At 39.2% G+C, this 25,394-nt stretch overlaps 1 protein-coding gene across 9 annotated transcripts in view; it reads right to left on the bottom strand.

Annotated features, from left to right (window-relative positions):
- Positions 1-20,351, bottom strand: part of LOC138106412 (epsilon-sarcoglycan) — a 33,283-nt gene extending 12,932 nt beyond the window's left edge. For 3 of the 9 annotated variants that reach the window (XM_069006978.1, XM_069006972.1, XM_069006977.1), the window contains exons 1-5: positions 20,168-20,351; positions 7,549-7,671; positions 4,953-5,110; positions 1,941-2,013; positions 929-1,130 (exon numbers count right to left, since the gene is read on the bottom strand). In XM_069006978.1, the coding sequence (XP_068863079.1) occupies positions 929-1,130; positions 1,941-2,013; positions 4,953-5,110; positions 7,549-7,671; positions 20,168-20,276 (665 nt within the window). In that variant the 5' untranslated portion in view covers positions 20,277-20,351. Of the gene's footprint in view, positions 1-928; positions 1,131-1,940; positions 2,014-4,952; positions 5,111-7,548; positions 7,672-11,491; positions 11,597-19,641; positions 19,814-20,167 lie in introns of those variants that run through there. The other 6 variants (XM_069006981.1, XM_069006973.1, XM_069006976.1 and 3 more) reach the window with 6 other exon arrangements.
- Positions 20,352-25,394: the final 5,043 nt, after the last annotated feature.

A 25,394-nucleotide genomic window follows, 5' to 3' on the forward strand; every position in this document is an offset into this window, starting at 1 on the left:
CTTGTCATAGTAGGCATTATCTAACTAAATATTTGAACTGTAGCCACCTACTACAAGTGACTCTGCTATTACTCTGGCTAGTACAGAAGTCACTTTCCTTCTTTAAATGTACTCAAAAACTCCAGAGACACAAAAGGACTCTAAAAACCAGTATTTTCTGCACACACCACTTGTATTTTGAACCTTCACCCCTTTCTTAGATACTATGTGACTCCGAAGTATCTAAAATTATCTAAACATAACTAGGCATCTTTACTTTCACCAGGGAAAAGCACTATCAGAACCACATTGAAAAAACCAAATCCTTACTAGTTTCCAAGTACAGTATTTCAGAACAGTATTTATGGTTACAAATCACCACTGGAAACAGTCCATTCCTACACTCAGTAACCTGAGCTCCCCAGACACCTTACAACTTTCAGAAGAAAGTCAACAGTGCTCTTGAATCACATAACTAACTCACTAAGAGTACAGCTAAAAATTACAATGTTATATGCTAACTGCTCTCAGAAATTGAAGTGTCTCTGGAAGCTCTATCATATTTTGCTTCAAAATTTTGAGTTTCATGAATTGGGAATGGTTAAAAACTTGAAAAGCATGCCAAATGACTGCTCAGAAGTAAAACTGGGATTACAAAAAAAATGTATTTACTACCAACTGGTTTATAATTAATGGAATTTATTAGTATTTCTTGGATTATAACATTAATATATAGGAGATGTGTCCTGTTGTAGTGGTATCTAACACAATAAATCCATATTATAACTGGGGCTCCGAACATGAGTAAATTTTTCCAAACATGGGTAAACTAACTCCAAAATATGAAACAGCAATTGCAAAGTTTCTAGAAAACCTGCAAAAATATTAGGCTTTTCAGTAAGAAAAAAACAAAAAGTAAAGCAAAAACATCATACTGACACATGCTTACCCCTCTTTCATGTCATTAATGGGAAGTGGAACTCTCCCTCCCCTGTCAAGGGCTGAAGTAATGTTTATAGCATTCAAGCGTTCTGGCTGCCATACATTTTTCACTGCTCCGAGGAAGTCACCAAGAACTTCACTTGCTAACATTTCTTCTACATTCATATTCCTTATGAAGAATTCCGCTTGATACGGTAAAGGAAAATCTACTTGTGATGAAAAAGAGTGCTGCATTAAACAAAGGCTCCATAAATCAAAAAAATCTCCAAAAGAGCTGGAGTAATGATTAATGCAATACTACTTTATGACTGATACACTTTTCCAAAAATCTTGTGTTTGAATTAGCTCATTTTGAACCTAATGTGATTATGTTTAATTCAATAGTGAGTACCATTAGCTGCTACTTGAGCTGAAAATCTTCAGTTATTTATAAAACAACTGGGAGATGAAGAAGCAGACTAGAGGAAAAGAGTATCAGCTGGTAAAACTTCATTAAACAGATATAATTATATTCATGCTAATTTGGGGGTCAAAACAGATCTGCAGCAACAATGGATTCTAACCCACAACACTCCAGAATGTAAATAGGTAAATGTGATAAAAATAACTAATTTTAAGGTCCATATGTCCATATTTGCCACAACCTATTGTTTTCTGATTCTGCCCACACAATTGTTCGTTGCATGAGGCAAACGCAGGACTAAGAAAACGAAACAATATGCAGAAAGACAATGAAATCCTTTATCTAAGGTCCATTTGAAAAGATGGGGAAATTTCAAATTAGAAACAGTTTAATGAAAAACAAAGATGCAAACAGCTTTCTGTGAGTGAAGAAAAACAGTCCTGAATGACAGAAATAATCTGGACTAAAAACCAAAATTAATTAAAGCAGGAAAAATTCTCTTACTTCTCCCCTGTGCCTGTGTTTGGCTTGAACACCAGACAACTATTTTACAGTATTTATCTTCAAAAGCAGGAGCCCATAAGATGGTTTTGCTTATTCAGTTTAAAACACATACCTTCTGCTGACATTATATTAATGATCAAATTGTGTCTTGCTGTTTCAAAGGTACGCCTGTTATACGCAGTGATCTGAGTGAAAAAGATAGGATTACAAAACATTGAAAAATGAAAATTACAGAAATCAAACATCAGTGAAAGCTAAATTGATAACTTAGAAATACTTATCAGTTTTTTAAGTGCTTTGCCCCTTATTTTGAAGCGTATGAACATTTATTCACTAATATAAAATTCAAAAGGTAAAGTCAATTTATTTATTGCAGTACTACCTTCAAGTAGAGAATATTGAAATTTTCTTGACCAGTCTATAGCCAAATACAATTACCAAAGGGATATATGTGAAAATTATATATTTTGGTCCTGATAGAAGTGTTCTGCTACACATGTGTATTTTTTCTCTTCTGTTACCTTTAAGAACCACCATAAGGAAAGATTGTTTTCTCCGTTTCCCTGTGCAGCCTCCAATCCTCCTCCATCAATACTGTAACATCTAAATTCATCAATAGCTCCTAGGGAAATAAACTGCATGGAGAGGTTTTTTAAAGGAAAAAGTGGGATGCCAGAAATTCTCATCTTTGGAACTGGTGTTTCGTTCTAGCTTTAGCCACAGTGAAGTCTCACTCCATGAATGGATTCAAAATAATGCTCCAACACAACTGGTTTTTAAAAAATCCTAGAATCTGTAACTGTAGGGGAAGTGAAAATTAGGAGGTAGAGGCAACATTTGTGACTCTTATTTCTGGAAACATACACCCTCATGAATAAAATATACAAGGATACTAATCTAAAAGTTTAAATATCTAGGATACTTGAAATGCATGCAAGTGGCTACTTCTCAGTGGTGACTGTACTCCAAGGTTGTACTACAATTAAGTGCTCATTCGTAAGAAATACAGAACAAGGTTGGATAGCAGTATAATTATGTATTATTTTCTCTACCTTTTTTTTTCCCTGCAAGGTGATAAATCTTTCATGAAACAAACTGAAAAAGACTAATTTCCTTTCTAATTTTAGACTTCACTCATTTCAAGAACAGAGAGGCAGAGGAGTGACAATAGTGACAGAACTATGTTGCTTCTCAGCAAACCAAGCCACAAACCACTGTGACACTGACTATTAAATAAATAAAAGTAACAGATGTTCACTTCTTTTAAAGGATTTGAATGAAAAGAAAAATGCTGTGGAGTATCTACTGCAGGTTTGTTTAAGTGGAGAGGGAAAAGCTTAACCGACATAATCAGATCTCATTTAATGTTACAATTTCATTATAAAATTACCTGAAAATAAATTTGAGATTTCTCCAGTCCCAATTCTGTTATTTTTCAAAGGGTCATTTCAACAGCAGTTGAACCACTAGTACTCAGAAAATCAAACCCCTGGTTGTACAGGCTCTCTAGAGGAGCAGTACTCACTGTGAGCCTCCACTCCAGCAGTGGGAGCTGCCAGCATAGCCCATGCACCACATCAAGGAATAGCAGAGATTGCCTCTGTCCTGAACATTCATTCAAACACAGACTGTCTTTGCACAGCTTTCAAAGGAGCTTGAGCTCAAGAATGTTACCTGCTCTACTGCAGTGCTATGCACAATGCTAGGCTATTCTAATGGTCAGGTCTCCTCCAGTTAACTGGCCTACCCACAACACCCCCTCAGGAATTATACCATGATGGAAGTTATATTCAGGCCAGGAAGATGCAATCACTCCTCTCAGAGGGCACTAAGAAGAGGATCAAATGCCATCTGCCCTCCTCACGTACCATAGAATTAATTCAAAAGCCACATCTAAGACTGGAACTGCAAGGAATTAATTTGTATGCTAGGCAAGATTTACTTCAAATATGGCTTGGGGTCATGCTTAGAATGGAGGTCTCGATATAGATCCTAGAATCTAAAAGCACATGCAAAACATGGCAATTTTAAATAATGGTTTCCTCTACATGAAACTAAGCAAAGCCTGAAAGAAATTCTGCACATGATCAATTCTCAAATGTTATTTGTCCATTGTTATTAGAAATCAAAACAGAATCATGTATACAAAATCAAGCATGGGTGAAACTATCTGCAGTATAACTTAACATTCAGAGCTGTCATTCTTGAGGAAGAAAAACTACATCAAATGCAATTTAGAAAAAAAAAATCAAGGGTTTAAGACAAATACACTGCTGAAGCAGCAAAATGGTTGGAGCAAGTTAATGTGCAGATTTCTTAACACCGTGAACCACACAGTGTCTGATCCAGTCTGCTGTCTATGAAATACATGATAGAAAATATTGTCCCTTTTCCCTTTAAATTGCTGCTCAATGAATAATTAGTGTTTTTAAACATTTGAATAACTAACTCTCAGAAATATAGTTTGGTCACTGTTACACTCATAAGAACTAAATTCACAAAACTGCTAACTAAAATGAAACCTACCAATAAACATGAATAATGAACAAGGGGATATTTGAAGAAAAAATGAAAAAAATCCCAAACCAATCAAACAAAATCAAAAAACCCAACCAAACAACAAACAAACAAGAAAAATAATCCCACAACTGCTTATTGACTGAACACTAATTTAGTGGGGAAAAGTCTGGCCCATATTTACGTTGAAAGTTACGAAGTTACGAATTCAGTTATTCTTCAAGTACAGTTGTTTACAAAGGGGGTTTTTTTTGTTCTGTATTTTGAGTAAAACTTCAGTATAGTCATAATTTACTGAAACGAAATGCCTCTTAGAAAGTTCAAAGGCAAAAGTGAAAAGGTACTGCATGCAGCTTAACTAGTTATTGCTTCTTATTAGCTGTACCTTTTAAGTAAAACATGAACTGTCAAACAATCTGGCTTTCTCTCAAAGGAGGATAAAATGCTACCTGTGAGAAAATGTTAATATCACAAGTCTGTGTCCATGGCTTATAAACTTTTTTAATATTGCAATTAACTATTCAAAAATAAGGGGGAAGTTACTGACAGTTCTGAACCTTACACTCTAAACCAAAATACATATTTTTGAACTTCTGAAAGAAAATACCTCAATGATGGTTGGTTTGCCCACATTTTCTACAGTTGGTGAGCCATACAGCACTCCATCACTGTATGGTGTCCTTTGTATATAGCGTAGCCATCCAGGTCTGTCAGGGTAACCCATTAAATTGGTATTAAATGTTATAGGATCATTACTTATTTCACCTAGATAAGAAAAATTATATTAGAATATTTACAAGAAAACACTAAATGCTTTGATTTTAATTTTTCAACTAGGAAGTCTAATTCTGCTTTCACGTGTTTTCTGAACCTTTCTAAAAAGAAAAAAACAATTAAAATTTGCTAACATTTACCATATCAGAAATAGGTGAACTATTACTTAGCACTTATAGGTATTAAGAAATTCACACCTGGAGAGTGTAACCAACTACAGAGATAATGTACTGGTACTTCCTAGAATCTTGGCTAACTGAGTGCTCATGTTCAGTAACTACTGGGTCTGATTTTTAGAGCTCAGTTCCACCTCAAATTGAAGCATCTAACCTCCTTACAGACAAAAGCACAAAGGTTTCAGTCCTTTAATTCCCCCTCCCAACTTACTTTTATTCACGTTTTTAATGATGGATTCAGGTACTCAGTGTACTGTAAAGAGTGACTGTGTAATCAATAATGCCTGAAAGCTTCTGTTAGCATTAGGATACACATACAGATCTTTGGCACCAACAGCCTGGCAGTCATTTTAATTTAGAGAACAAATTGTTTCAAAAAAGGATCAGACATTCCTGTGAACTGGATCCACTGATGGCTACCAAATACAGTGGTCCAGCTGAAATCTGTAAAAACCCCTCAAGTCAAACCAGTACATCAGTTCTCGTGGTTCTTATTGATACTCTTACAAATGTCTGGATTTGACTTCAGTTTATTTTAGCTTTTGTAAATGAAATCATGCCTGATCCAGTACCAAATCCTCACCACGAAGACAGTGTGCATCTGAGGCACAGAACTCAAGTCAAATCCATTCCAAGCCTCTGCCCTGCACTTCAACTCAGCTCTGAGATGGCAACAGCATTGTAGGAAAAGTGATGAAAGAAGATAACAGGCAGGCTGGCACAGAAGGCAGAAACCAAGCCCACTGAAGAATGAACAGCTCTCATCTCCTCCAGAGAGGGACAAAGAGACTGAGACGTGTTGCCCAAGGGTAACAAGTCTTTCTTCAGGTACGCATTTACACATCTGATAAAATGAACCAGAACCACACCAAACCAGTACTTGGGTGTAACACAACTTCCCTCACAATTCTCTCAGGACATCCCAGTAAACTAATCTATTGCATTCAGAATCACAGAATATTCTGAGTTGGAAGGGACCCACAAGGATCGTGGAGTCCAACTCCTAAGTGAATGGCTTGTACAGAGCTTGAACCCACAACCTGGCATTATTAGCACCCTGCTCAAACCAAATTCCCAGCAGCACAAATGATTTGGGCAAACTTCTGAAAGCCACCTGCGAGACATTCTGGTTTGCCCTTCCTTTGTCAAGGTAGGCCATGGTAATGATCCAGCTCAGCAGACAAAAATAAAAGGATCATGACAAAACCTGACCTCACAGTGACTTTCTCATACAATCACAATTGTCTATGGGAACAGCAATTTCAACAGGATCTCAAGCCAGATTCCTATTGCCTTGGAATTACACAAATGTCAAGAGGCTGCAGCTGTAAAGACAATCCATCATTAGTAAAATTTCCAAATTCCTTTCACCTATGTGCCAAAACTGGGAGAAAACTGGGACAAAGGCCAACTTTACTATGCCAATCACCACAATATAACATAAATGAAAACTCAGGTATCCATTTTTCAAAGAGAAGAAATTTTTAAAACATTTAGGTTTACTCATGTTTACTCAAATTTTAACCAATGCTAACAGAAGCTTATTTTTTCTTTAAAGGAAGTCTTAATAATGGCACTCTCAAATCAATTCAAAAGTTAAATAATGAAACAGGCTTAGATTATGTGTGCACTGTACACAGTTTTTTCCTATTCTTATAGGAAAATAGTCACATAAATTGGATACATTCATTTGTTTTTATTGTTAATAAGCATGTGTGGCTGAATGCTCTCTCTCTTCCCCTACCACATTGCTTACACATATCCTAACCTGTCACAACCAGTATTAGGAAGTCTCATATTTGATTGAATCTTCTGTTTTGTCTTATGTTTACTGTATGCTTTCAAATTGCTCCTTCATATAGCCTGATACATACCATGTCTGAAACAGTGATCAGATAAATAGCATTTTTAACAGACAACTATTAAATTTCCACTATTTCATATTTAATGCTAAAGTAAAGAAACACTTCTTAATATCAGATATATATAGTGTTATTACACCTTCCCAAATTAAGTACATTTTGTCACAATACACAATTATATGCATCTTTTTACAAATTATCACAAACTAGAATATTTTAAAAGTGTAGGACTACACATTTTATTTAATTTGAAGATATTTCAACAGAAACTAAAACTTGTCCTGTTTATCTTATACATTGAACCTAAGGTATGCTAAATAGACTTCAGTTTTTTAAAACAATATTTTTTTCTGTATTTTTATATAATATGGAAGATCTTGGCATCTCATACCAGGCTTTGGGTAAGGAGGAAATTCCCCCTTAAAGTACTCTCTCTCCAAAACATGAACAAACAGAACTCCAGCAGAAGGGTATACATTCCGATCAGAGTGCACCTTAGACAGAATTGTGTACACTGAAAAGCAGAAGGAGAGATAAGAGACAGAAAAAAGGCAAAAATGAGACATGCTGTAGGTAACTTCATGCATTTCAACAGCAATGCAGGCATCTGGGAGAAGGAAGCAACAGATATTAGATACAAAAGGTTAACAGATTTAAGAACAGAACACAGAGCAAACCCTTTCTTTGTCCAGGATCCCTTCCAAGACTGCAGTAAACAAAACTGCCTATGCTAAGATTTCAAAAGTTGTATAAGCTCTTTATTTTAATTGTAATTTAAAAAATGAGGAAGGCTATTGTAATTTTATAGTTGGTTTATTTGAAACGGTACATTATTAAAAATACATTAAATGAATTATACAATCATGTTTTCCTGATACTTCACTTAAAAAAGCAACAGAGGAATACAGAGGAACCTTACCAATCGACAGCTTTCATTCCCCACTGAACAGAAATGGCAGATGTTTCAGGCTTTGTGCAGAAAAGGACATAGCAATGCACTTCAGCTGACTTTCATGAGTTCTTAAAGCTAGGCTTTCTCAGACCACCAGGCTCAGGAAAAAAAACATCTCAAGCTATGGTTAGAGAGCTCTTTTCTGAAGATGTTGTGCTTGTATTGAAGGATAAAACAAAAGGACATGGGTATTTATAGGCCAGTCAGGTGAAACTGATTCCAAACAAAAAAAAATGAAGCCATGTTTTACAGGACTAAGAATTAAACCCTAAAGAAAACTTAATTCAGAACCATCAGCACACGTGAAAGCAATAAGCTGTTTTTTATTTAACACGAAATTAATTGATAAGCATATCTTTTTAAGGTATAACACATCTGATGCAGAACTACACACATATTTTAATGAATTAGAAGAATAAACAAATCACTACAATAAATTAGATGGATAAGAAACCACTTCATCAACAAGTTTCAAAACGTAAGTATAAGCAGAGAACACTGAGTTAATAGGTGCTTCTCAGGTGTCTTAATAAGACTGATAGTCACTCATATTACTAATTTCATTACAACTGAATTTTAAGTCAATGCCCTGAAAGAATTGATCTTTGCTAATAGATTTTGTTAGTGAGATGAGGTTTACAAAAGTGGTAGATAAAGATGGTAAGTCACAGATAATCACACACAGCTACCAGCCTTGCTTGCCAAACTGAAAGGAACTTTATGAGAAATCACATCTCCAAAAAGAATTATAGGCCATACAGCATGGAGGTGCTGTCATTGGGAAGACAGACTCCAAAAGACACTTCAGAGTCATTGTAACAAACTCATAGGAACAAGCTTGTAGGTCCTGGAGGGGCTTCAACACTTGGATCAATAAGCAGGACACATTTGAAATGTGGATAAAGCTCATGTAATTTTTTAATCCTGGTGTAATTTTTTAATCCTGGTATAATTTCTCCAGGCTTATAATTATACCAACTTTCTTACTTGAGATCTGCTTAAAAAGGCACCACTAATGAGGCATTAATCACAGGCATTCCAGCCCTCGCACCACGTACTCTAAGTGGAATCTCTCTCACCTAATTTTAGATGCCTACAGAAACAACATGCACCACTGAGTTAGTCAGGCTCCTTTTATAGTCAGTGAAGAAGAAACAGACTCTTCTAGGGGTGGATTTATTTGATTTCTCCTTTAAAATGAGATGAATCATGTCCTAGATTCCAGGCTAAACTGACTAGATCTCCATGGACTGCAGGAGGCAGCTGAGAGGAGATGCACACATCTGTAATGTAGACCTCCACATTTAGTTAGATACTTCCCACTCCTCAAGCTTGATACTGCAGAATGTATAGCTCTGGATATACTATTGATCACATTCCACAGCATGTGCTTTTTCCCATATTTGAAAACCACTTTTAACACAATACTGAACAGAATACCTTTCTAATAACTTTATCTTAGTGACAAAACTAAAATTATCCTGAAATTTGAATTGTTACAGTTCTGTGTGGTTAATAAACCAGTTACTGTAATTTTCATTATGTAGACTTAGGCACAGTAAGATTGTTGATTTATTTACTTAAAATTAGCAAATAATTATCCAAAAAGCCTCTGCACTCAATTCTATGAATGAACTGGAAACAGCACAAGGAAGTTAATTAATTTCCTTTAAAATATTTTCAAGAAAATCTGAGAAAGTACAATAACATTAATAGAAGAGCTGACAAAAACATGGTGGCTGGCTAGAAGTATATTAAATACCTAGAAAAGTCTGGTTTTCCATTTCTGATGCTTTTCCTCAACAACAAAAATCCACTTCAAACACAAAAAACAATGAAAAAGTGATGCATATTTTTTTCTCCATAAGCAATTCTTTCAGAAAGAAAAAACATAATAGAATCAGCAGTTACGAAAAAAACCATGTAATACTTATTTTGTCTGCTATAGGAAACCTATTACCACCACTAAATGCCTGCTCATTCCTAGCAATGAGATTCCCTGCTGCTGAAATATGTATGCCAGTAAGGATTTGATGCAGATATAAACACTGATCTTGGTGGAAGTCTAGAAACATCTCTCAGAAGGAAAAACCTCAGAAATCTGTTTTATCTTGTAATGACAAACACATCATAATGACACAAGTATGGCGATCAAGAACTCAAAAGTTCTTGCCCTCCTTGTCAGAGAAGCCTTCCTTGTTTTCCCCCATGAAGTTTCTTCAGAATCAGAAGGAAAATTATGAGTCTTCAGCCCACTACAGCTATCACTAGCTTTTCAAAAATTAAATAAGTGAAATGCTACTTTCTTTGCAAGCTTTTAAAACCCACGATCATTTTCATAAGACTGAGACTGGAGATGAATGTGTAATCATCATCTTGGGTGATCTAGGGAAGAAACTGAATATACTTAACAAATTGATACTAATCTAATAGCAGACTGCCAGCTGTGAATTATCTGAGCAAATTCCCTGTGATAGATAAAAATCTCAGGGACTGTGAAAAGCTTCTTTAAAACTAATCATGGGAAATTAAAAATCTTCCTTACATAGGATCACATCAGATTCCTGCTAGAATCAACTACCTTGACAGCACTGCTTTCCTCTTTCTTGTTTCTAGATCACTGAGAGGACTTTCTATAGATCCCAAGATCTCCTTGTAGGTCTTGAACATGGGCACAGCCAGGAATTCAGACAGGATTTTATCAGCCTGCATCCCAGGTGCATCTGTTACCAGAAACAGAAAACCCCCACCTCCATAAATTTTAGAAGAGTCACCATGTTGGTTGAAGCATGTATGTTGATGATCTTCAGGAAAGAATTCACCCGGAAGTTTTTGTTTCTGGAAATTTCAGTTGGTTCTCTCCCCACTTATATTTACCAGATGAAGAACAATCCCAGAAAAAACTTGATCTGGAGGCCAATCCCAGTTGCCTGCCTAGATGAGCAATCACTGCAAAGCTTTTTCTCAGCCAGTGTGCACTAGCTACAATGTTTGATGTATACTTGCATAAATGACAGTAAAATAGTCTTTTTACATTCATGTGTGAGAAGACTTTTTCAAATTGTTACAGAGAAGTTACTGTATTAAGCAAACTGCAGAAGATCTTCAAGAACCAGCCATGATAAGAAAATGTGCAGTATTAGGTATAAACACAGCCATTATTTCAAGCAAAGCTACAGGAACAGGAAAAGTCAGGGAAGACTAACAAGAACACACAGGTCTGTGAATGTTTGAAGATTGAAGAAATGTAAAGTTTTCCAAATTACTTACCTTAAAATAGCACCCTAGTCCTAAAACAAGGACATGACTAGAAAAGCAAGAGAATATTAAAAGCAGGTTTGCTTGAACCAACATGGGATTTAAATTTACAACCTAAACTCACCATTCTTCTGAACAGCCTTTATTCTGCTGATAATATAACTGTGGGCTCGCTTAGTCGTCCAGTTAACAGTTCCATTATTGCCATCAGCAGAGCTTAGCAAAAAAGCTTTCCAGAATAAAACAAATGCAAAAAAAAATTAGTCATATCAACAGACTTCCACAAACAATCTGATCAGATGGGATCAGCTGCCTTCTACACCATGTTTTGGTTTTAGTCATAATTTAGGAACCACAGGTTAAAAAAATAGAGGTGTTTGGTTTGAATATATAAACATATAATAATCTTTCTGACAGTAACATCTTTGACACTCGTTTTTCCAAATAAGCTAAGTTCATGCTAAATGCTTAAACCTCTGTGGACACTTTTGCTAACATAATTGTACAGATAACAAAGACGAGGAAGAGCATTCTCTAATAGGTATATTTGCACTGGCAGAACCTCACAAACAGGCAAAAACATATATAAAGTCACTTTCACTAGAATAGTGTATTTCGGTCAAAGTAGGAAAAGTAATATAACCAAGCTCTGCTTTTATAATGATGCTTATATAAAGACACATGGGGCTGAATGCCTTGCAGGCATAACCAATAATCAATTTTGAAAGAAGAACCCATTAAAATGGCTGTCTACATCCCACACAACTTGAACACAGCCTGAAATCAGCTGGATCCATGCAGCTGAAGGTGGAAGTTTTAAATGCAGTGAGGAGCAAGTGATTACTGGAGACAGAAAGCAGCTGTGGAGCTGACAGAAAGATTCCATCTCACCAGCAGCAGAGGTGCCTGAGAAAACTCCCTCCTCACTTCCCACTTTTAGTTCCTGTTCTTCTGTGATGAATAATAGCTATACCGTCTGTACAGTTACATGCCAACTGAAAGTGCAGAGGGAAGGCACTGCAGTCAGACGCTAGGAAAGGGTAAGTGGCCATAATAAGTATGTATTTTTATTTTGAAATAGTTTTGGAGTGAGAACTCATGTCAAACCCTGGATCAAAGATGGCTTTGGATTAGCACCTTAATGTCCTTGTAAAAACAGCAGTACCAGTAACATCAAGTAGCAGTACTTGTGTACAGATACACCAGTTTGCAGGAAGAAATTAACACTTATTGGAAAACATGCACAGTACATGAAAGAAGCTTAAACATCTGTGGAAACCTCTGACCTGTTACACCAGGCAGCTATTAAATTACTGACAAGACAGTTTCCAAACAGAATTTAGGAGGCCAAACACATCTCACTTAAGCAGTAATAAAGATACACCACACTCAATCTTTGCATGTAAGACAGATATTTATTATTGATAATTACCAGAAAACACCCAAAACTGAATTGAGAATGAAGTGTAATAAAAAAAATTGCATTTTTAATGCACTTTTAATTTAATTTATTACTTAAATTTAATAATTTAGTTAATGCAATAGTTACCATACCAACACTATAGTGTTTCTAACAACTTTTTTCCCTGCTGAACTGACCTGCCTATATTGCAGGTCTTACTATAATACCCATCCTAGCAATTATGAAATTTAGTACTGCACAGGACTTTAAATGTAAATTTTAGTAATTCTTGAAAAACTCAAGAAATTCCTAAAACAGTCAAACAAGCTTGCTCCATTATTTCAACAGGATGAGCTGGGCAATCAGAGGCTTGTCAGCTACAAACCAGCACCAGTACCAGACAAAACAATTAATATAAGATTAGATTACTGAATTATTAAATGGAGAATAGTATTAGAGTTACCATAGTTCTTGTCAAAATTATTATACTTATTACAATCCTTATTTAAACCTTATTAAGGATTTAATGCATCATTTTAGGCACTTTTGGTGAGCCCACAAGATTTTTCTGATAAAGACAGTAATAATGACATGTCACCCTTAGCTATACAGCTTATCACCTAACACTTTGACCAAGAAAGTAGATACTAAATCATTTTAGTATCCATAATTATCTAAATTTTATATTTAAATCCATTAAAAAAAAAAAAAGGCAAGTTCCACAATGTGTTTTTCAATATAAATGACGAGTAAGTGTCTTTGATTTGGGTTCCAAATTGTGTTGGGTTTAGCTGTGTGGATTGAAGAAGTTACCTGTCCACCTCTCCATGCTGTGCTGCATTTCACAAGGGAATGGGAAAAGCAACCAGTATGCCTGTTTTCAGATCCTAGAGTTTACGTGTGATGTTTTCATATATATCACCATTGATTTGATTTCAAATGACAGGTATGAAAAGCAAGAGAATAGGGCTACTAAAAAGTTAATTTGTTTACATGAGCTTTCTAGTGGGTCTCACAAAGTTTTGGCATTAGCCTTATGCAACTGGGGTGGAGGGAAGAGGCGGGACAGAGAGGGAGATGGGGAGGGAGGCAAAGAATGACTTGTATGTATAAAATTTACTGATAGAATTTGCAGGTAAAAACAAAGGCTAGGAGACTGACAAATAATAGAGATGACAGAACAGTCTGCATTGTCTGGTGAAAAGATGATCAGTGATGTGCAGTTCAATAGAATAAAATGAAGCTGCACACCAGGAACAAAGGCAGCAGCATGCCAAACACACACTGTGAGCACACAATTCAGGGATGCTCAGCTTGGGTAACAACCTAGAGATGTAAGGCAGGTTTCCACCAGAACACTGGCTAGAACAGCTGATACATAAACAGCAACATCAAGGAGGAACAGGCAGACTTTATTTTTGTACTTGACACGGATATGATCACTGTTCAAATGCTCTGTCTAGCAGAGCCCTCAACAAGCACACTGACAACATGACGAAGGCCCTGGAAGCTCTGAATATGATTAAAGGATGACAAAAGAGACCTTACACTACAGAATGCAGGGATTCAAACCATGCATTTTATCAAAGAGACAGTTTAGAATTAATTTAAATCAGCCTTGTACTCACGATGAAAAAAATGTTAATAGTGTCAGGCTCTTCAGTCTGTTACACATGCTGCCACAGTTGCTGGAGAACCCACCACTGCCTTCAACAGCAGGAGCAATTCATAGCTCTGTGCCTGGGACTCAAACATGCCCAGATGAAGCATATCACAGTTTTTTCTTCTTTACTCCAATTCTATTTTCCTTTAATTATTCTTTAATTACAATTTTGTTGGTTTATAAATAAAAATTATTTTTATATTAATTTAGACTTTTTTTCCCTTTTTAAAGTACATTTGCATCATATTTAACAACTCAGTGTTTAACAGAGAGGACACACACAACAATTTCTGACCATGTAACAATCAGAAAAGGACCCAAGTATCATGGGCCAACTTCACCTTCCCCATTCCTTTACTGCACTCTGACCTCCACACAGTATCCTGCACCTTTACCTATCCTCTTACTCCTTTGAAGTAGGATCTCAAGCCCACCTCTCCCACTATTAAAGGAGCCCACAGCTCCAGCTCTCAAACCCCACCACTTCCTCTCTCTCCTACAGCTCTGTCTTCCCCCGGGACCTGACATAAGCACGTGCTTGTTACTGTGATGCCACCGACCAGGGCCTTGGGCCACACTTACACTGCCCCTTACTCTCTTACAGCACAACCCTGCTACAAAAAGCTACCCTTGCACTCCTCTACTGCATATCCCATCTGACTCAGTCCTCCTTCCTGAATTCAGAGCTGGAAGTGCAGATCCATACACAGCACATTTTTCTGAAGGGCTGCTGAGAATGACACAGCAGAACAGTTAGAAACTGACACCGCAAGCTGAAACAAAACATCTGTGAAGAGAGAACCATCTGCACCAAGGTGCTTGGCCCACAGCTGAAATCAGAGCTTGTAGCCAGGCAGTTACTAAGGATCCACTGGTATCTGCACTGGATACTTGCCCAGTTGGTCACATCATCCATTAAAGGAGGCAGAAGTTGCAGCACCCACCTACTCTCCCTCCTCTTCCAACTTCCATGCACCATCCTCTTACCTACTATGTAGTACATGGCAGAAATTTACTATGAATTAAAGTGGATTCTCTCAGTGGAAATTCACATTGAGATTGGATATTTTCTAACCCTCTACAACAACAGCTACTACGTAAGAAATAGGAATTATTTCGTGTTAGTTCTCCACCGCGGATTGCTCAGGTTCCTCTACATTCCATTCATTCAAACTGTTTAAAAGTCCAAATCAACCCCAGAAATGTGTCTCAGATCTGTTCTTATTCATCCTTGTTCAGTAGGCAATGGTTTTCCATCTGTTCCTGTGCTATCCATTAATTACTGTAACATCTGAACATTTCTCCTAAATCATTCAAGAAAAGTAACCAAATAAAACATTTGTCAGTCTTACTGTTAAACTTCAGCATTTGCATTCATGGGAATGCTACAAATTAACTACTGGGAGAAAAAAACCCTCATGATTTATTACTAGTAGCATTTACCCGCCACCATTCTCCCTCCTACTGCAGGCCTGAAAAGAGAACCAAATTAGGTTAGCATTTCCAGGAAGGTGAGGAAAACATTGTCAATTCCTGTGGGTCCAGCGTAAGGCCCATGAGAAGGCCACCCTGTAAGCCTGCTATTCCAGGACTCCTACATTTCTACCATCTTTTGATGTGAATTATCAGGGTAGCCCTGCAATTGCATTACAAATTTCTGAGGTGAAAATTGTTCTGGAAGACTAAAGAATTCAGAAAAGACATTGATTTCAAGATGCTAAGATTTCTGTCTGCTCAATAGGTTGTTCTAACTTCTTATTTTCATGGCTTGGACTGTCAATAAAATAAGCTATATTTAAAAGACACTTTGGCTGTTTGTGCTGCTAATGTAACAACATTTAGACACAGACCATGTTTACATAAACCATACTTTTTGTCATTACATAATGAGCTCCATAACCATGCTATTAACAAAGCAATGTATCATTTCAACCTGTGTAACTTGTTCATGTTAATTCCAACCAAACAATACTCATCAGTGAATACTGAAATCCATGCCTTCAGCTCAATCCATAGCACCTTGTTTCACATTGAAAACACTTCAGCAAGATACTCATGCAAAAACTCTTCTCAGGTTAGAGCACTTCTTAGTTCTACTACTTCTTGCTACTAGTTGCTTCAAAAGCAGTTCAGCTGATTAGGAGGGAAATTAATATTTGAATTCTCTGGTTCCTAGTCTCTTCCATGTCTTTCAAATTCCTATGGAAGTAATCAAAACTAGCAACTCCCTCCTTTCCTCTAGATGTCTGCCAAGGAAGGCACTCTACACTGATAGTAACTGCTATAAATTTATCCCTATCTATTCAGGAAGAGTCCAAAAGCTCTTCAGATACTGAAAAAAGAGATACTCTTGTCTAGATTTTAAATTATTTTTTCTTAGTTTGATTGGAAATAATCTTTCTTCTAAAGAAAGGGTTTTACTTCCATGACTGCAACTCCTGAAGTACTTTAATGAACTTCTAACCACATCTGAAAACATCATGGAGCAAAAATAAGCCTCTCTACACATTGAACAGTTACATCTTCTGCTATAAAGCTGACTTCTTATTGTCTGGCTTTAGGACCTCTAAGATGTCTCCACGTACCGCCTATAAATAATATGTTTCTGTAATGAAAAGCATATTAATGGAATGGTTGCTTTTCCCCTCATGTAATTACTTATTCAAGTAAGTACCTGTTGACAGTAGATTTTATGTATTGACCTGGCTCAGATTAGTACAGGCAGCATCTTCATAGGCAGACAGACATCCAGAGGCTCTCTGAAGGAAACCTGCTTCTTCGCCCTTATGGTTGCACCCACAAAAGGAAAAAGGGCAGGTGTGCTGTGGTGTTAGTCTGAAAACACCAGCCCATCTGTGAAATGTTCTGCCTCCCTGCGCAGGGTGCGGCCTAGCAGTGGAGTGTTGCCAACAGCACTTCTGCTGTCAACAGCAGGACAAGTGCAGGGATCTAGTTCAGCCTCCTGGATCCCTGCTCCAGCCAGTGATTTCACAGCTGTTTCACACAGGCATGTCTGCAGCCCTGCTCAAAGGGGGCATTCCCAGCACATTCTTCATCACCTAGCACAGACCAGTGGAAACCATCCCATACCAGTCCTGGTCAGCACATATATTTCAGTGAACTACTTCTGTGGGTGGACTAGTTTTCAGCCAGATGACCCAATCCACAGTATCACTGTACCTGTATTCATCACTGTACAAGTTATTCATCACCAAGGGAAGCAGCAAATAATCCCTAGCTGTGCAAGGGCTGGAGAATGCTTTCTGGCAGCAGTGCAGCCTTATCACAAATTAATGTGACCACATAACCACAGCTTGCAAAGTGAGAAATAATGAGCTCTTCCCCATTTTGATCCCTTTATAGGGAAAGGAGAATACGACTCCATTGCTCTACAACTCCCTATTCTTGTGATAAAACAGGGGTTTCAGGGACAACATGGACACTGACAACTAACTCCTCAAGTGCAGAAATTTATGGCAAAACCACTGGCCACAGTCACTCAAATAACCTTTTGATAACCCCTCTCTCTGCAGATACACAATATGGGGCAATTCATTGCTTTGTCAAACTAATATGAGAGACATCTCTACTAGTGTAATTTAGCAAACTTTTATGAAGTCTGTTACTATGAAGCTAGAGTCAGAGAACAGCTAACTAGTTTGTATTAGAAATGCTTAATCCTATATGTCCCTTCTCACAACAAAGTCCCATGTTTTCCTAGCAGTGGAAGATCATCAGCTTGCATTTGAGGGTCAATACCTTCAATTGAGTACTATACTAGATCTCTAGGAGCAGCTGTTGGACTTCTGAAATCACTCTTACGCCCTTTAAATTCTTAATTCTCTTGAAATCCCTGGATTTTGAAATAATGTTTTGCCTCAAGGAGGACAGGGTAAGAGGCACAGTGAGAGGCAGACAACCCTTCTGACAGCAGCTGTCCTTCTCCAAAAAGCCTTTTTTCATACAAATTTAAGAAATGCAAAAAGCATAACTCAGCTTTCTTCTGTAGATCAAGTGCTACAACAGAAATGGGAAAAACTAATCTGTATTAGTTGAGGAACACTAAAAGAAATCTATTTACAAATCCCATGCTACTTCTCACGTGCCCTTTTGTCTGTAAGATGTCTCTTCCCTTGTTAAGTAATGCTGCAGTACTGTAAAGTCTACTTACGATCAGGATTCAAAAAAATGGATCTTCATGCTGGGCTATGGCTCATCTTGGAGGTTGGAAGTTCTTTTCTTAGGGAGAATGGAGGGGAGCTCAGGTGAGCTCCTGGGACAGTTTCACTCACATTAGGAACATACTACAAATCTCTACCTTGCCGAAGAACAAATTTTGTATAGATATCTCTTAAAAGAATGTAATTGAATTAAAGTTCATTTCTCCTTTTTTACATCACTTTCAAACAATGTATTCTTCTGTTTTAACCAATGAAATCTAACTGAACCAACCTTAGAAAGCCTTAAGTGGAAAAGTTATCACTAAAAAACCTTAAGACCTCTTCCCTTACGATGTAGCCTGGAAAGGACTTGTGGAGTAAGCTCACAACTCAGCTTCTAGAATGTCATTTTAGTTGACCTTTTTAAAATACATTATTTCAGTTGATACTGAAAGCTTATTCTAAATTGTCTTAGTTCTTGCTTGGTTGCTATTCCACAAACAGTCATGGAGTTAGAGGCAGAAGAGGCAGGAAAAACTTCCACTTAAGGGGAAAGCAGGGTCTTGCATCTAACAAATGCAAAGTTTTATTGTCACACTGAACAACTTCACACTTAAGTTCTTACCATATCTTTAATATATCCACTGCCTCATGTCGTATGGTCGTAAGTAAAAGAAGTCTTAGCAGAGTACCTAGATACTATTCAAGAGGCTAGAGAACAAACTGCTAGCAGATAACATACCACTGACCTCTCAGAACTCAAAATAACCTAAATAGATTTCTTGCTCTTAACTTGCTCTTGGTGCAACAAGTCTCACAAAGGCAGTCCTGTGGCTGGGCTGCTGTTAAGTGTTAGCTGTTTGATGTATTTCACTGTGAAGAACCTTGCGGGTGTGAAGCCTGCCTAATGCAGGAAAGCTATTATTTTCACGCATTTGGGACCAGGATCAAGAATTTTTCTGAACCCCTAATTCTGGCACGGTTGGATTAAGTGGTCAAGATGGGAGAAGGGAGAAAAAGGACAACGCAAAAGACACCTCCGTACTCACAACAGCCCGTCTCTCGCGGCAGACACCAGGTCGAGCGAGCAGAGAAGAGCAGCGGGCCCGGCCCAGTCCCCGGGAGCGGAGCCTCCCGCGCCATCCAGCGGCTCTTAGCCAGGCCTGGCTCCCGTGCCCCGCCGGCAGTCTCGCCCCGGCCTCACCCGCCGCCCCCGGACTGCCTCAGCCCGGGGCCCCGCCGGGCTCGGGCGCGCCCGTCGTGCCGGGAGGGGCTGCGGCGGTCCTAGGGCGGGGGCGCGCAGGCCGCCGTCCCTGCGCCGCCTGTGGAGCGTCCTCCAGGAGCCGCCGGAGCCGCGGCATGGGGGGATGCTGGGACAGCCCGGCCCCCGCCCTGACAGGGGGCACGGAGCAGCGGGAATGGGGCTCACAGCGAGCCGCAGACAGAGGGCGAGGCGGCGGCCGGTGCCGCCGGGAGGGCACGCGAAGCCCGAGCAGAGGGGGTACCGCGGCGCAGGCCGGCCGCTGCCGGTGGGGCCCGCGACCGCTCGCCGCGGGGAGCCGCGCTGTGACCAACCTGTCAGCAGGAGCGTGGTGAGGGCGCTGTGCGGCCACGGCCCCGCCGCGCAGCACCGCATCGCTCCCCGCTCCTCCGCCTGCTGCTGCCGACACGACCGCCGCCGCATCCTCTGTGCCACCAAATACCGCTACTCCTGCCGCTGCCGCCACCACCGCCGCCTCGCCCCGCGGCGGCCGCAGCATCCTCCCCTTCCCGCCCCGCTCCTCCCCGCCCCGCCCCGGCGGCCGTCTCCAGGCAGCACGGCCGGGAAATTCCGGGCATGCCGGGAGGAGCCTCTCCGCGCCATGGCAGGGTGGGCGCGGGGAGCGGAGCTGCTCGGTGCGGGCTCCGTGGGGAGCGGGCTCCGCGGGACACGGTTCCCCTGAGGGCGGGGGCAGAGCGGCTGTGGCCCCTGGCGGGGGCTGCCCTGCCCTGCCCCGTGGTGCAGATGTGGCGGGACGAAGCCGTGGTGCCCCGGGTGGAGGGGGCAAGGCAGCGGCTGAGGTGCCTCGCCCAGCGCAGCCTAGCCCCGTGCCCTCCCTTGGAGCCAGGGCAGCGGAGGGCGGCATCTCACACCTCGCAGGCTTGCCTGGTGCCCACGAGTGTGCTGTGCTCTTGGAAAACATCGTGGCAAAAGCTCTCGCACCTTACCCCATCTTAATGGAGAGGGTCCAGCAGAGGGTCTCAAAGATGATTCCGGGTCTGGAGCGTCTGTCTTATGAGGAGAGACTGCCGAGGCGGGCCGCTTTAGTCTAGAGAAGCCTGAGAGGGGATCTCATCAACGCATATAAGCATGTAAAAGGCGGGTGCCAAGAGGATGGTGCCAGGCTCTTTTCAGTGGTACCCAGCAACAGGACGAGGGGCAATGGCCATAAACTGGAACACAAGAAATTTTACCTCAGCGTGAGGAAAGTCTTTACATTGAGGGCAGCAGAGCACTGGAACAGGCTGCACAGGGAGGTTATGGACTCTCTCTCTCTGCAGACGTTTAAAACCCACTTGGACACATTCCTGTGTGACCTGCTCTAGGTGACTCTGCCTTGGCGGGGGGGTTGGACTAGATAATCTCTAAGAGGTCTCTTCCAACACTAACAATTCACTGATTCTGTGACACCAGCAGTAGGGCAGGACAGGACACCTCGCAGGCTTGCCTGGTGCACAGAGATGTGGTGTGCTCTTGGAGAACATCACAGTGAAAGCCCGTGCAACTACAGTTTTCTGAACAACTTACCCTATTTTAAGCCTATATCCCTACTCTACACCAAGGTGGTTTGTTTTTTTTCTAGTGTTCAACAGCTGCTTCTGCAGCTGGTGGAGTTGTGAGTGGGGCGTCTGGAGGGGTTGGTTGGGGTCCCAGCTCCAGGCTCACCTGTGTCAGGTCTGACCATTCCATGCTGTCTCACTTCCACTGTCTGCATTATGCTTTCTGGACTCATTACTGATTTTTGACTGTCATTTAATATCTGTGGCATAGCCCAAAAGCTATGGCAGTCTGCTGAGCTGTGAAAGCAAATCTCCCTGTGGAGGATGGAAGAATATTGTCAAATGTAGTTCTTGGAAATGGTGATGTATTTTGAGAGTAGGTGTGTGTGTATGTCATATATAACCACTTAAGACACAGTGCTATGTAAATACCACATTTTCTTTTAGGGAGCTACTCTCTCTCAGCTTTCTGAATGATACATATAAGAGTAGTCCCTGTACTAGAACAGCATATTCCACAACTAAAGCCCCATCTTAACAAATAGATCAGTTTTTACTTTTATTTTCTCATTCTGGTGGACTGTCATGTTTGATATTTGAAAATTGCACCATTTTCCATTATCCATGAAAATAACCTTCCTTCATTTTGCAAAGAAAATTTTGATTTCTCATGGAATTTCATTAGCATTTCCACCCTAGCAAGCCAAACATATTTGCAAAAAAGTAATAGTAATTGTATGCTTTTGAGGTTTGGAAGAAAGAAATATAATCTGTCTTACTCAAATTGTATTGACCTTATTGAACTCTTTATAAGCAGGGGAAAAAAAGACAACTGTAGAAGACTTTGCCCTATGCGACTTCGGTCTTGTTACAGCTCTAAATTTCCATTAATCCATCTCACGAAGGCGAACTTTACATAGCAAGAGGCTCTTCAGTATAAATATTCTCCCTGACATTAAGATGCAAAATACTCTGGTGTTTTAGTCAGCCAGCTCATTATCCCAGATAAAGGACTTTTTTCTTCTCATTCTGCACAGACTTTCAGAATATATTTAATTTTTAATTTGACTACAAAGGTATTTAAGAGCAAAAATCACACTCCTTCCCCTTACCTGTGCCTAGAAGTACTCCTTGGTTTTGTGGCACTTTATAATTTTGAGTAGGCCTACTTCCTGTCTGAAGTTAAATGTGATTTTTTTGCTCATTCCCTTATGTAAGTATACATAAGATGCAGCTGTGCCATGAGAATCTCGGATAGCCAGCTCACCCTATGATGGTAATGTTTAGACTAACAAGTGAGAACACTGGTAGCTTTCCAACAATAATTTTTATGCTAGCAAAGTGTCTGATTTTTGTAAACATCTGTACTGTCATCAGCTTGTTAACTACCATTTTCTTTCCAAGTATTGCATGTTGAGATGTTATGCCCTATAAAACAGTTAACATACTTTTAATGTAATAGCAGCACTGTAATAGTGTTCAGTGCTTTGCCACCTTTGCATAGAAAGAAGGCTCTGTTTGTCTAAAACATGTTTGTGAGATGTACTGCCTGAGAAGAAAAGGTTGTGTGTCATGGACATGCAAGGAAGTGCCACAGAAGCCTGCCTTGTCCCACTGCTTCCTTCATGGCAGTCCTTGTGGGTGGGTGGGTATCTCTGTCTTTTTTGTTAAGAATATCTTGAGGCTGGGATTCCAAAGCACACATCACTGACCCAGCCCTGCATGACAGACTGACTCACCTGAGAAACTTTGGCTACTGCAGTGCACTTAAGAATTCTACCCTTACATTCCTAAAATGAAGTGATATGGATGCAACAACTTGTTTAAATCAGCCACCAATGATTTGATATTGATTAGAAATACTCCCTCTGTAAGTATTTCTTTCTCCTGTAATTTAACAGACTACTTGTATTGAAATTAATTGAAAGGGAGCAATAATGAGACATTTTTACAGGAATTGTTCTGTATTCCATATTTACTGCATTTACTTTGGCAAGGAGGAGAGTTGGCTTCTAATACTACAATAGTTTTTAGGTAAAACTTTCTAATTCCAGAGTATAAACCCCTCAATATTAGGGATGCAAAAATTACAATTACTGTTTCCCTATGCATTCTGCAGACTTCAAAAGTTTATTTTGTTGTTCAGACACATTAGGAGGTTTATTTCATGCAGAAGGAATACAACCTAATCCATTTGCCTCTCTCTTTTAGAGCACAGGTTGTTCCAGCTTGATCTTCGTAGGTACTGAATGCTTGCAAGTGTTTGGTGTTTCTGGAGATCAGCCTACCTAAACAAAAGAAGGAAGGGTAGTCTTTTTCTTTCCTTCCTTTTTTTTTTTCAGGCACTCTTATGAGAAAAATATTTTTATATTGTTGTATAGCTTTCAGTAAAGTTTGCAACTAGTATACCAAGTCATTATGTAAGGCATAAAGAGAACAACTGCAATTCTTGTTCCAGTTTGCAAGTCCTGAGGAGTTTATAATATCACCATTAATTACATTCCAAGGATTCTGATTTCTTTTGTACATCTGTCTTTCTAATGTTTACTGGGAGCCTTTTGGCATGTTAATGTAGTAATTTGTGACTGCAGCACACTATTTGTTTTTATGCAGTGTTTAACTAAATGTTTTATATGCAGCACTGCTACAGGATAATATATACAACAAAAAAATCTTAAAAAATTACGGGGTTATGAATTTTTGTATTATGTCAACTGCATCCAACAGATGCTTATTGAAACAAAGCACGTTATTAAAAATAACTTCCAGATTTGACCATAGATTTTATGAGCTGTTTTTAACTGATTTAGCCCATGTATTTTATCTTTAACTGTAATTTTAAAGTGTAAAGAGGAGCTCAAAAGATCAAATTACATAATGTAGTAGTTGTCTCTAGAATCTGGCATGTATTTTGGAAAATACCATGGGTTCAGAGAAAGAAGGTTATACATATCCAAATATAGGAGTGATAAACAGGAACAATTTTTTTAAAAAAAGAACTTGGAAGAAATAAGAAGTGCACTGTAAGTTAAACCAGCCCACAAGTGATTCCAGTTTGCTGAAGCAGCACTTGTATAGCCAGCAGCCCTGTGTGACAGCGACTTTGGCCTTATTTTAGAGGTTATAGTTTCACTTGTTTGCGTAGTTCTTGTGGCTTTTAAGACATGATCTACTGCACCTGAAATACTGGTTCTTGTCAACATTATAGCAAGCTTTCACTCCTTTATATGTACAAATAACCCATATTTGTCCCTCTCTCCCTCTTCAGGACACAGTCAGGGAGCAAGGAGTGAAATAATATTGAGGTGTGCTTTTCTTTTATGAAAAGATTCCATTTCAAACATACTTGCTGCTGGGTGCTCACTGATGGCTCACACTATAGTTAAAAAAAACCAAACCTGTTGACTGATTTCCATCACAGTTTTTCCTGTGGTCAAAGCTTTTAGGCAACGTTGGTTTAAAGAATTAATGTTGCTATCTGGGTTTCAAACTGCTATTCTAGAAAAATACAAAAATACCTCGACAGTGGTAAGTTTGATTTTTCTTTACTTGCTCTGTATTGGGGAAAGCTGCATCTTGTAAAATGGCACAGAGAATAAATACTGTACATGTAATGACTTATCATAGGGACAAAAATAGTACCAGAAGCATCATCTGAATCTCTTAAAATGTCTGTTTGTAGTATTAGATTAGCAAACTTCTTAGTCCAGTATAAGTAGGACTAAATTAATATTTCCCTCATTGTTTCTGTGAGCTCTGACATTTCTAAATTCCTAGGTTTTAAGTTGGCTTAATTTCTTTTAAATTCTCCATAGAGAAGTTAGTTTGATGATTAAGTTAGTTTCAGAATCTGAACTAATTATTGTGTCTTCTTTGTTCAACAATTCTTACAAGAATTCCTTGTTTCAGCCTTTTTTGTAATCCTCAGCAAGAGGAACCTCCCTCACCTGGGAAGGTAAGAGTGAGTGTCTGTTCAGAAGCGTTTGTGAAATACAATTATCAGAGTTAATGGCTGAAAAATGAAAGCTTCTAAATTCTGCTA

Source organism: Aphelocoma coerulescens, chromosome 2 (genome assembly GCF_041296385.1).
Source record: "Aphelocoma coerulescens isolate FSJ_1873_10779 chromosome 2, UR_Acoe_1.0, whole genome shotgun sequence".
Lineage (NCBI taxonomy): Eukaryota > Metazoa > Chordata > Aves > Passeriformes > Corvidae > Aphelocoma > Aphelocoma coerulescens.